Below are 13,256 nucleotides of genomic sequence, written 5' to 3' on the forward strand. Positions count from 1 at the left end.
TGGTGAACCTATGGCGTGTATGCCAGAGATGGCACGCAGAGCCCTCTCTGTGGGCACAGGTGCCATTGCCAGCTACTCTTCTGGCAATGGCCAGGAAATGGTTTGAAAATGACTTAAAAAACAGCCAAAAAACACAGACCGTTTTCATGCCATTTTTGGGCCATTTTCATGCCATTTTTGGCCTGAAAACAGCACGAAAAATAGCCAAACAACAGGCAGCTGGTCTTTGGGTTTTGGGCGCTCCAGCAAGTGCACATGCACCACTCGGTGAAGAAAAGGTTCGCCATCACTGGTGCAGGGTCTCCTGCTTGAGCCGGGTTGGGTGGGGTTGGACTAGATGACCTATAAGGTCCCTTCGAATTCTGTTAATCTATCGCCCCCTCTTTCCCCAAGACGCAGCTACAAAGGGATGGACATTTGTCGGTTTGTTAACTAAGAGCCTAAAAACTCACAGAGGGCGGCTCTGCCTTTACAGTATCCAAAAACCAAACGTCTCAAGACAGATCTTAGTACCGATGTACAGGCACATCCTACAGATGGGGTGAACGAAGATGCCACCAACGATACCCGAAGGTACGATGACTAATTTCAGAACCTCGCGAGGTTGCCTTATCAGGAAAGGCCGTTTTAATGAAGGGGGCGAAGCGAAAAACGGCTGAAGAAGATAAACCAACCGCAGCACGCGAGCCGCCCTCCCTCCTGCAGCGCGTCTCTAGCGCCGCTGAGCGGGCCTCCTTCTCACCACCCACGTGGGGGCCAGGGGCGGGCGGGGCTTGTTAACAAACGTCACTTCCGCTTTTCCAGTAGCGCTGGGACTACTGAGAGGTCGGGAGCCGTTAGAAAGACCGGAGTGGAAGGATCCGAGTGGAATGTGAGTGCGCGCTTCCCTTTAATTCCCTCCCTCCCCCCTCCCACCTCCGCGCCGACTTTCTATCAGGGAGGCGGGAATGGAGTGCGGGCTGCCTCGCGCAGCGGAGTTTTCGAAGCCGCCATGTTGCCTTCAAAGGAGTTCCTCAAAAAAGGCCGGGGGAAAAGAAGGGGGTTGTTCGGTATAGAGAAGGTGTGGTGGGGAACCAGCGGATCCCCGGCCGGACCCGCCTTTCCCCCGTTTCTGGCTTGAAACTGCCATGTTGGGCAATGAGGAAGGGGGGGGGGGCGCAGCGAAGGCATTCGAAGGGAGGGAGAAAATGGCGGCTGGGATCCGCCCCCTCCGGGCCGGTCTGAGGGGGGATTCCCCCAGGCGGGGTGCTGGCGGGCTTTTTCCGCCCTCGCCTCCGCTCCTGTGGTGCCTCCGCTCTCCCTCGCCTGCTCTCTCGTGCTTACATCGCCCTCCTATGTGTGGGCCTCCCAAGGGGGCAGAGGCTGGGTCCGGTTGTCATAGAAGGAACCCATTTGGCTTCTGTTCCCTCGCTTGATACTGGACCCTTTCCCTCCTTCGCACAACTTCCAAACCCTTCTGTGCCTTTTAGAATTAGAATTCTTTATTAGCCAAGTGTGATTAGACCCGCAGGAATTTGTCTCCGGTGCATAAGCTCTCAGTGTACATACAACAATAGTGATAGATTATGATAAGGTAAAGGTAAAGGTTCCCCTCCCACATATGTGCTAGTCGTTCCCGACTCTAGGGGGCGGTGCTCATCTCCATTTCAAAGCCAAAGAGCCAGCATCGTCCCAAGATGTCACTGTGGTCATGTGGCTGGCATGACTAAAAGCATAGAAAGCCGTTATCTTTCCACCAAAGGTGGTTCCTATTTTTCTACTTGCATTTTTACATGCTTTCGAACTGCTAGGTTGGCAGACGTTGGGACAGATAACGGGAGCTCACTCTTACGCAGCACTAGGGATTCGAATTGTCAACCTTTCTGATTGAGAAGCTCAGAGTCTTAGCCACTGAGCCCCTATTATGATCACAGTCATTGTAAAAATACATCCATCATGAAACATTAGATTCAATACTTAGGGATAGTCATGGACACTAAATAAGCAATCCTAAATAAATCATCAACATAAATTATACAAGGATGCTAAGGCCATTCTGTCCATTTATGGGGTCTGTTTCTCAAAAGTGTGATTCAAGGAGGCTTTTGGGCGTCCCTCAAGCCAGCTCTGAGATCTACAAAAATAAAATAATTTGCCAGCCTACATTGGAATATAATGCAGTATCCAAAACCCATCAAACATTTGTGAGAAATGACAGCAAATGCATCAATTTTAATTTTTGATATGGTAAATATCAAGTATAACCTGTACAAACTGTCCTGGGTCCTCCATAGTTTTTTAAAATGGGGTCGTGAGGTTAAAAAGAAAGTTTTAAGAAAGAATAAGTGAGAGTAACCCACTGAACTATTGTCTTTGTGGCCTCAGTTTCATCTCCAATTATTTACTTCTTTATACGCTGTTCCATTTCATTTGGCTCAGGCCTTGCGTGACAGTTTTAAGGATTGGTTTTAAGGATTGGCAGGATTGGCCTACGTGTTTATAACTTCCGTTGACTGCGTATTAACTGTACATGTCTGCTAATATTTGGGGAAAAGGAGGAAGAGTAAAGAGGAAATAAAATGAAATTCTTGAGATGAAAATGTTGATGGAAGGGTTTTTAAGTACTTGTGCCAAGTAATGAGTACCCTTGCATTAATGAATTAATACATTTTTATAAGAAAAAACATGTGTTTAACACATCAGAAAGTACATTAAAACTCTGAATGGGACGAGTATACCTTCATTATTGTCTGTGTTTTACATTTCAGTGCTGCAGGCCACTTCACAATTCAAGCATAATTATACTTCTATAACTGCTATTTTATGGTTTTGCTATTATGTCCCAGAGTATTTACTTGGCACTTTGGTTTGCATTCCTGTTTTAATGACAGGTAATATTTTGCAGGGATGTACAGCAGAATCATTTTCACTTTCTGTACAATTAAAAGAAAGCACGAGAACAAGAATTCTTGCAATTACAAGTTTTTTGTCTATTCTTTTTCATTCTGCATACACAGTTCTTTAACTTTCTCCATGAATCTGTTCCTGTATTCTAAATATATAAAAATGCTTTTCTCCTATCATAATATGCCTATAACTTTTTCATCCTGAAATTTTGATGTCTTAGTCTTTTTCTTCTGTTGCATATTTCTTTTCTCATAAAAAACAAATGTGATTATTATGCAGTGTTAGGGTTTAAAATTCAAAGTCCACTTTAAGGCAAAATCTTTATCAGATTACTGAAGTTAAATATTGTGCTCTTTAGAATTTCTCAGAATTCTTCAGGCAAGAACACTAAAGAGGGAAAAAAAGTTGTAATTATCCATGATAGTGTGCAATATAAACAATTATATTTAAATATAATACAATCAGTATTGTATAAAGGACATTTTTTCTTAAAGCAAATAGTATTTTTCTATAGAGCTCTGTTAAGGGAAATTACTGTATTTTTCAGAGTATAAGACACACCAAGATTTTGAAGTGGCAAATTAAAAAAAAAAGTTTTTGCACTCTGCAGACTTCCCAAAAATGGACTTTTTTTTCCGTGAAAACAGGCCCGTTTTTTTAATCAAAAAAGGGCATGCATTGCATACCCTTTAGGAAGCTTATAGAGTGCTCCTGGAGGCTTGGAGGGGCAAAAATGAGCAAAACCCGGCCCGTTTTTTGGTCATTTTTGCCCTCCCCAGCCCCCAGGAGCACTCTGGAAGCATCCTAAAGGCTATTCACGGCCATTTTGGTGGAGGTGGGGGTTTGGGAGGCCAAAAATGCTGTATTCGGTGTATAAGGTGTACCCCGATTTTCACCCTCTTTTTTGAGGGAAAAATGTGTGTCTTATACTCCGAAAAATACAGTATATCCCAAGCAAAGTGGAGAGTATTAAAACTTGCCTATGGTTCCTTCCTAGCACACTCTTTTTTATTTTTAACCTTGCACTTGAAGCCCACCTCCTGCACTCTACCTGTTCTGTCAATCTGGATACCCTGTTTATATATTTATGTTCATAACCTTTTGATCTATTTCTTTTCTCCACATTGTTTCATTCTTTACTATAAAGGTGGGGTATCTGTGTGTCTCCAGATGCTTTGGGATATGTTCATCCTCTCTGATAGCCACGTAATGATGCAGTACATTTTGGAGACATACAGATACACTGTCTTTATAATACAGAATGAAAATCATGGAGGAAAGAAGGAATTGAGGTATTACTTAAGAAATGGAAAACCTGTGCTTTTTTTTGAACCTTGTTGTTCATACAACCTCAATGCTAAAATAAGCTGGTATCCTAATCCTTAAATATTATTGTGGTATTTACTAGATATTACAGGTAGTCCTTGACTTAGAAGTATAATGGAGCCTTCTCATTACTTGCATAATTTTTGACGTTTGTAAAGTGAACCATGATGTGACCCGACATGTTTTTATGACTCTTTTTTGTGATTATTGTTAAGTGAATGCTATAGTTGTTAAGTGAACTCATTGTTTGCTATGGGCTGTTTTTGTTGAAAACCCAGCATAAATGCCAGTTTTCAGCAAAATCAATATAAATTGTGGTTACGTGACCACAGTATGCTGCAAATGGCTGTACATGGAGGCTGGTTGTCAAGTGCCAGAAATATGATCATATAACTGCAATACACACACCATTGGAACTTTGAAACTGGGTTGTAAGTCCCTTTTGTGTGGTCTGTCATAACTTCACTAAGCCACCAATTGTAAGTTGAAGACTTTCTATATAATCCATCTTTCATTTTAGTGTTTAAGATGCCATAAATAGCTCCTTGCTATTTTTCTTCTAGAAAAACAGCCCAATGAGGCAGGTGGGATAAAGAGTCAGCCAGTGGGCTTCTGTGAATGGATTGGTGTGTCGGAACCTCAGCTCCTAGTTTAATATGTTAACCATTGCATCCTACTTCCTTTGTTGATTTGATGGAACTTGAATGCTTGATTATCACAGTGGTGGAAGGAATGGCTCGATAATGTATGCTTGCATATTTGTTAGTCCCATTTTGTTGGAAACATGCTAATTTTTCACTGCATTTTTTCTTCCTAGAATGCCTAAATCAAAGGAACTTGTGTCTTCAAGCTCATCTGGCAGTGATTCAGATGCTGATACAGCGGTGATTATTTTATATAAAACACTTTTTGAATTATCTTTCTAACTATAAACAGAACTTGAAGAACCAAGGCTTTGGATTGATGTTTAAAAGCTACAAATGAAGTGAACCATATAAATATTATTTTGGCAAAAAAATACTTCAGTTAACCTGTACTTTTTATTAAAATATAAATTAAAATGATTTGCTGTTATGTAATAAATATTTGCTGATATTTACACGTGCTATTTTTTGTGGTTTAAGTTGAAAGTGTCATTCTTGAAATCACATTTATAATCTTTTTTTGTATCTTATTCAAAATTCTTGAGTCTATTGATCCAGTTTAAAATAAAATTCTAAAATATTCTTGCTGAATGGATATGAACTGTAACCTAATTCAAAGAACTGTTGCAGTTCAAAGGGTTTTTTAAAGCAAGCTTGGAACAAGAGAGGGATGGATTTCTGCCTTTGCTAAGTATTTTGCCTTTTTATGACAAATATTCTGATTGCTAAGCTAAATAGACTGTATAATGAGATACTAATATTCTGTCTTCTTTTAAATTTCAGCATGCAAATCATCTGCTGTCAGTAAGTAATTAAATGTATATTCTGTTTCATTGTCTCCTGTAGAAAGAGGTTAATTGACCTTCTCCCCATTCATAACTATTCTGCAGATAAAAACCTTCCATTTCCAGATTTATGCTCAGGCCTATCTTCTCTAGATATAATAAATGTGATTATAATTGGAACATAGTGCCCTTTGCTTTTCAAATTCTTATTTAAATATTTTCCCATAGATAAACTGTAGCCTTTATTTTGTAAGATCACTTCTGGCAGATAGTAGCCTTATAAGTTGGGACTCCTTTTGTAAAAAGAAATGAAACCAACTGGAGGATTTGGCCCACGTTGTTTCTTCTCTTGTAACTGAAGAGCAATAAACCAAAATTCAGTTCAATTGTAACATATCTGTAGCTTAACTACAGATTGTGAAATATAATTTAAAATTAATTCCAACCAGTTTATCTTGCTGTCCTATTTAGCAGATTAGATTTATTTTAAGCCTCAATTCTAGGTCATGCTGTAGAAATGGAAATAATGTATAGCCTTGCTGTAACATTGAGTAAAAGCAGAGAGGCTTAATATTCAGGTTTGGAATCCCCTCTCTCCATTCTCATATAATTGTGAGGAAAAGATCTAGTTGTGTGAACTGAAACTAATTACTTCTCCAGTAAGTCCTTCTTTTTTATTATTAAATGCCAAGGAAAAAAGGAAAAAACAGACAGCCCCAGAAAAACCCGTAAAGAAACAGAAGACTGGTGAAAGTTCCAGAGGTGCAGCCTCCTCTGTGCAAAGTAGCAACAGAGATGAGAATATGTTTCAGGTAACTGCTGATTTGTTGATTGGAATCTGGGTTAGCATGATGTGTACTTTGTAATTCCCCTGTTTGGAGAAACGCATCAATTCCTTGCTTTCTGGACTTGGTAACATGTTACTCCTAAGGTGCCCATAAGCTCAATTAATGTTCCACTTACATATATAACCAGTAACTTTTTAAAAAGTGCAGGAAATGGCTAGAAATAGTAAGCCAAAGAAAATAAGTGTGAAATAGGAAAATGTAGTTAAATTTAGTTTATCGCAACATGCCTCTTTATCCTTGGTTCTGCCACATCTTTATATCCTGCTTTGTTGGTTCAATTTAGCATATTTTGGACAGTGTGCCACGAGTAAACTAAAACCCAGTTTCATTTGCAGGATGCACAAAGCAAGAGAGGATTTCTATCCAGAAATTACTTTGCAAGCTAACATGTTCCTAATATTTGACCAACTAGAAGTTGCATGCACTCAAGATAATAGAATTTTCTCACATCTGGAATACGGTACTGCCCTCATTCCCTAGCATTAGTGTTGAAAGGGGGGAAAAGCTGTATATGGCCTAGAACCATGATGGTGAATCTATGGCACGTGTGCCACAGGTGGCATGTGGAGCCATTTGTCAGGGCACCCGAGGCTTGCCCTCTCAGCTGGCCAGCGCGCATGTGCGCGCTGGCCACCTCAGTTTGGCCTTCTTTTGAGGCCATTTTTTGTCCTCTGGAGGCCTCTGAAGTGCGAAAAACTGGCCCAACAGGCAAACCGGAAATTTGGGGACAGACTTCCGGTTTGCTCGTAGGGCTGGTTTTAGACCTCCGGAGCCTTCAGGATCCCTCAGGTGGTATCCCTGAAGGCTCTGGAGGACTAAAACCAGCCCTACAAGCAACCCAGAAGTCACTTCTGGGTTGCTCGTAGGGTCATTTTTTGCCCTCTGGACCCTTCAGGTAAGCCGCCTGAGAGCTCCTGAACGCTCCAGAGGGCTCAAACCACCCCTATGCGCAAATTGGAAGTCCGTTCCTGAACTTCCGGTTTGCCTGTAGGGCCAGTTTTTCGTGGTCTGGAGGCTTCAGGGAAGCTCCTGAAGCCTCCCGAGGGCCTCCGGGGGGGGGGGGGGGCAGGGAGGCTGTTTTTGCATTCCCCAGGCTTCTAGAAAGCCTGGGGAGGGTGAAAAAAGAGCCCCCAAAGCAGGGGAGGAGCACTGGTTGCGCGAGCATGCACGCAGAGGGGTGGAAACGTGCATGTGTGGCACGTGTGTGCACGCCCCCCCTGTGCTCCCCCCGCTTTTGGCACATGAGCCAAAAAAGGTTCGCCATCACTGGCCTAGAGCTTTAAGTTTTTGCAAAATTTGTTTCTCAACCGATTTTGCAAAGCGCACCATCTTTTGGCAGAGCTTCGGAATGATCAAAAGTTGTGTTGGCCTAGTTCAGGGGTTAGCAACCTTAAATATTCAAAGAGCCGCAAAGGTCCTAACCAGAAGCCCCCGCGTTCAATTCTGGAGCAGACCAGAAGTCCGGTTCTCCCACCATAGAGTCTTTTAGTGCAGCATCCTTTTTTTTTCCTGCTGTCCTAACCAAAAGCCCTATTAATTCTGGAGCCGACCGGCGACAGGGAGTTGCAGCAGAGGGATGAAAGAGCTCCAGAGCTGTGAGTTGCCGACCCCTGACCTAGGTCTAGGAAGGAGTAGAGTTTTCTGTAAGAACAAGTGCTTTACAGTATTACATTTAATGGTTACAATAGAAAATGGGAGAGATTTATCTGGTGTAAAAATGTTTATTCCTGAAAGAAGCAGGTTAAATAATCCTCTCCAGTTAAAAATTAGGCGCTACTGTGTGATTGCTCAAAGGGAAAACATACCGAACAATGATCTAGAATATAAGATTCTGAAATATTATTTCACTTGGTAAAAACACATACATTTAAATGAGTTATGCTAAACTTTGTATTTTTAGTTTTGGCTAAGTAGTTATTTATGGAACACAAATTAAAGTGTGGGTACTATTCTTAAATATTCGTTTGAGATCAAATTTAGAAAATAAGGTTTTATGATTAGCATATTATCTATTTGGTTATATCTTAGTTCAGTTGAAACTTTGAACTTGCAGGGAGAGCTACACTCATGTTAATGCTCATGTTTTATGATATAATACCCTTACTGATTATTGTAAAAATTGTTAATTAATGTCCACCTGTATAATATGTCCAGTTAAAGTCAAGGTCAATTTACATTCTCATTGTAAAAAGAAAAAAGGGCTAAATCAACAGTGTAAAACTTGGTCAGGTTATTAAAATGACTCTCTAAGGGTTTTCCTCCTTTTTTATAGTAGTTGCTAATAAAGACAACTAATTTTTGTAGTAGTATGTTAATGTTATAGTTTCCTCCGTGAATGGTTTCAGGAGGTTTGTTCTGCAGCTGTTGCTTTCTGATCATTCATTTCTAAATTTTCATGTCGTGGTGGTGCCCTAAAATAAGTAAGCCTGTACTTAGTGGTTAAAAGATGTGAAATTGAATGCCAATAGTTGTGTGCCTTATTGACGGTAATGTTTCTAGAAATTATTTACATGCCCTCTTGTTTTTACTTTTCTCCCAGTTCGAAACTGGCTGTCTTTTTAGTTCCTGCTGACATGATAGATTGGTCAATTAATTTTAATCTTTAAATTCTCTCTGCTCCGGTTCTAAATCCCCTTGTTACTGTATTAGTTTTGGAACATTAACATTTGCTAAATATGTAGTTTCAAAAATGAAATTAAAAAAATTAAGCATTTATATTTCTGAAAGGACTCATTGGTGTAATGCATTCTCTCTTGAGCAATTAAGGCAGCCTTTCCCCCATCTTTTTAAAAAACAAACATTTTTGAAAACATAATGCTTATGCTCTCCTACACTTTTTAGTAATAAGTCCTCCCAAGGAAACTCTGCTATTCTGAAAAATGCAGCCATAAAATTTCATTTTGAAATACAATTTTCTTAACATTTCCCCCCCTAAAATGCTAATTCTGTCTTTCTGCAATGCCAGTATATGTTCCTCTGAGATGTTTTATTGAGAATAAATATTTCTTCCAACCTCTGGAATGGCTAGGCAGTGTTTTTGAAGCCAGATCCATATTGGATATGTTCATTTCCTCTTTCAAATATCAGGGAGATGTAACTGTTAATCCAGTGACATCCTGAAAGTGGGTGGAGTTGAAATTTTCAGCCATTTTGGAGGGGATATCAGTTTACAGGATGAATTTTTGTCCTTAGGTAAAAAATGAGAATTACACTGCCAAAAATATAGGAGCCACCGTTGTCTGGTCATATTTGTTTTAGAATATAAATTACAATTTTTGCTGAATGTTCAAAATATTAGCAGTGATTAAAGAAAGTACTTATATGTGCTTATTGAAGTAATGACTGGACTTTCTAATTTCCTGACAGATTGGTAAAATGAGATATGTCAATGTTCGGGACTTTAAAGGTAAAGTCCTAATTGATATTAGAGAATATTGGATGGACCAAGAAGGTGAAATGAAACCTGGCAGAAAAGGTAATTATCCACTTGCATATGCTGTTTCAACATTTAGATGTTATTTTATTTATTTGCAATATTAAGCCCATGTGCCCCAGACCTAAATACAAGGCATTCTAGTTAACTTACAAGAGAAATTATTGAAAAAACTTGTACAGACTTCCAACAGGTATGTCTTTTAACAGTGCAGTACTGAGTGCAGTGTAGGACAGTTGTATAATAGGAAGGAGTTTAGTTGGGATAAAAACTTTTTCTTAAATGCTAGGTTTTTTTTAACTTGCAAGTGTTTACACATAGAGTAACTTTCAGGTATGTGTTTTGTCTGTTGACTGAAGTAATGCTGCTGATTTTTCTACCTCATTCTATTGTTTTTATCTGGTTAGCCATTATGAAAGCCATCTATCAAAAAGCTGTATTTTGGCATGTGAATCCGTGCCTTGTGTGAAGGATTCGTATCAATCAGCTTATTTATAGGAAGTAGCCAAATGAATACATTTGGTGCTTCTGTTGCTCCCTTGAATAGTGTGTCTTTTCCTGAAGATTGTTTCAAAAATGTTGGACGTAGATTTATTGGAAGGTTGTCATTTTTCTGATATTGCCAATTTTAGGGCTTTTTTCTGGCTTATCACACTTGTTCCAGAAATCAGAAAATGAATGTACCGTATTTTCACGACTATAAGCCGCACTGAAAATCCTAAAATTTGATCCAAAATCGGCAGTGCGGCTTATAACCCGGTGCGCTTTATATGTGGAAAAAGATCTCCCAGCTGCTTTGCTCCTCGCGACTGCAATAGATGTCCAGAAGCGGCTTTTGGGGCTAATGGGGATTGGATTTCCAGCTCGATAGCCCCTGCCGCTTCTGGACGTCTATTGAAGTTGTGAGGAGCCGAGGAGAGTGTGGAGAAGAGCGCGCGACGGTTCTTGGCGCTCCGGGAAGCGGGAGAGGCACGCGGTTTGGTTTCTCCTCCCTGGACGTCGCAGCAGCAGCCCCAAGCGCACCGATCCCTGTGTTTTTCGCATCGGGGCATGCTGCAAGAGCATGCCCCGATGCGAAAAACACAGAGATCGGTGCGCTTGGGGCTGCTGCTGCGACGTCCAGGGAGGAGAAACCAAGCCGTGCGCCTCTCCCAGCTGCTTTCGGGGCTTCCTGGAGCGCCAAGAACCTTCGTGCCGCTCCTCGCGACTGCAACAGATGTCCAGAAGCGTCGGAAAACGTGCGGCTTATAACCCGGTGCGTTTTATATGTGGAAAAAGTTTGAAAAATTAACGTTAATTGATACTGCGGCTTATAATCCGGTGCGGCTTTTGGTCGTGAAAATACGGTATTCTCCAAGTCTGTCCATCTGTCTTTAGCCATTACACAAGACTTGCGTTGTCAATGTGAGTTGAATTTCATTTTGAACTCATTTGGCAAGGTAATTCTAAACTTTAGCTCCATATTTGGAAAAAAGCCTATACTCTCGCATCACAGTTCTCAAGCTATAGGCTTGAACAAGGTACTTCATGTTTCTAGATATGCTATCCAAATGCAAAATATATGAAATTAGATGCCAATTATTATAAAGTGCTATTAATAGATTTACTTGTTAAGTGTGTTTCCATAATTCCTATTTATGTTCTGCACTCTGTGCAGCTTTAATTGGAAGCATCAGAAGTTTTGTTTCAGAAAAGGTCAGAGTTTTGTGGGTAGTTACAACAGTCTGAGTTGATGCTTTCCTGATTTGACAGGAGGTCTAAGTTGTTTTATTAACCTAGCTTTGGATGATAACTGGCATAATTTCTGCATGAAGTAAGACTTCAGAACTTACGTTGCTAAATCTATTACAGTTTAATTATATAATTGCTCTTACCTCCTGTGAAAGGCATGTCCAAACATTTTAAACAGGACTGGAAAATAATGTGAGTGATTTCTTGAAACAGTGTGTTCTGCAAAGTGTAATGTTACCAGACCTGCCTGCTTTTATAAATCAACTTGACTGTTTTCCAGCAACTTCTTTTTGACATCTTGTTTTTGACAACTCATGTGAACACTTGGTTTGATGAAAATCAGAGATAGGAATCAATACTTTTGAGTGTATTCATTATTTAAAGAAAGCTGTGGTACAGTGCCATGAGTTTTGCTTTTAGAAAATTCAGTGTTAAGGATGAAGGAGTATTCGTCAAGTTGTTTGTTACTGTTTCAACAGTAATTGTCCAGTTACACAATTGATTAATGCAAACGTTACCCATTTTGGGTAATTACCCAATAAGATCCGCAGTGGTTAGAATGCAGTCCTGCAGGCTACTTCTGCTGATCACCGGCTGCCAGCAGTTTGGCAGGTCAAATCTCACCAGGCTCAAGATTGACTCAGCCTTCCATCTTTCCAAGGTTGGTAAAATGAGGACCCAGATTGTTGGGGGCAATAGGCTGACCTCTAAACCGCTTAGAGAGGGCTGTAAAAGCACTATGAAGTGGTATATAAGTCTAAGTACTATTGATATTTTCTTCTTCTGGTAATTAATTTCTTATCTTCTATTGTCAGCTGAGGAGTTCAGTTATGCAAGGCACCTTAATATCTGATTCAGCTATCCCCAACTTGTCTTTCATATTATGCATGTTTAAATTTGAAATGTTCTTAACATAGAGCTATGGGTTGTCGGGAGATGATCCCTAGAAACAGTGGCAAATTCTGCAGTTGCAGAATTAACTATGGTTATATGACTGTGAAACTACTATTTTCCAATGATTTATTGGGTTTATTTCAGGCATCTCTCTAAATCCAGAACAGTGGAGCCAGCTGAAGGAACAGATTTCTGATATTGATGACGCAGTAAGGAAACTGTAAAGAAGAGCCATACAGAAACTCTACTCTTATAGGTTTAAGTAGTCTTTTTACATTAGCATTCGTTTTTTCTAAACTTATTTGTTTTCCAAGCTATTGTATATTTGGATTGCAAACAATTTGTAAGATGGAATGCTTTTTTTATTGTGCATTAAAAGTGTATTCTGAGTGAAGTTACAAATGTGTATACTTTTATTAAATAGGTGTTATGTTCTCACATCATGATGTAAAATAAAACACATTTAATTAATACACTTGAGTAAGAGTATAGTTGTTGGCGCCCTTCTTGACTCAAAAAAACTAACATGAGAAAAGATCACACTTGCTTTTGTGTCAGGCACGAACGTGAAGTTAAACTGACTTATTGCCTATGCAATAAAGGCCAGATCCTGAAGATGAAACTCAAATACTTTGGCCATCTAATGAGAAGGAAGGACTCACTGGAGAAGAGCCTAATGCTGGGAAAGATTGAGGGCAAATGAAGAAGG

The 13,256-nt window shown here is 40.0% G+C and overlaps 1 protein-coding gene across 2 annotated transcripts; it reads left to right on the forward strand.

Annotated features, from left to right (window-relative positions):
* Positions 1 to 782: 782 nt before the first annotated feature.
* On the forward strand, positions 783 to 13,020 carry SUB1 (SUB1 regulator of transcription). Of its 2 annotated transcripts, none has more exons than XM_014066800.2 (6): positions 783 to 871; positions 5,030 to 5,096; positions 5,640 to 5,660; positions 6,328 to 6,453; positions 9,856 to 9,964; positions 12,692 to 13,020. In XM_014066800.2, the coding sequence occupies exons 2-6, from the start codon at positions 5,031 to 5,033 to the stop codon at positions 12,769 to 12,771; spliced, it is 402 nt and encodes a 133-aa protein (XP_013922275.1). In that variant the 5' UTR covers positions 783 to 871; position 5,030; the 3' UTR covers positions 12,772 to 13,020. The 2 variants fall into 2 exon arrangements, with proteins under 2 accessions (XP_013922275.1, XP_013922276.1); XM_014066801.2 differs by having other exon boundaries at positions 6,334 to 6,453.
* The last annotated feature ends 236 nt before the right edge of the window (positions 13,021 to 13,256 follow it).

Source organism: Thamnophis sirtalis, unplaced genomic scaffold, assembly GCF_051295495.1.
Source record: "Thamnophis sirtalis isolate CommonGarterSnake01/CBP01778 unplaced genomic scaffold, rThaSir2_p1.2 scaffold_5, whole genome shotgun sequence".
NCBI lineage: Eukaryota > Metazoa > Chordata > Lepidosauria > Squamata > Natricidae > Thamnophis > Thamnophis sirtalis.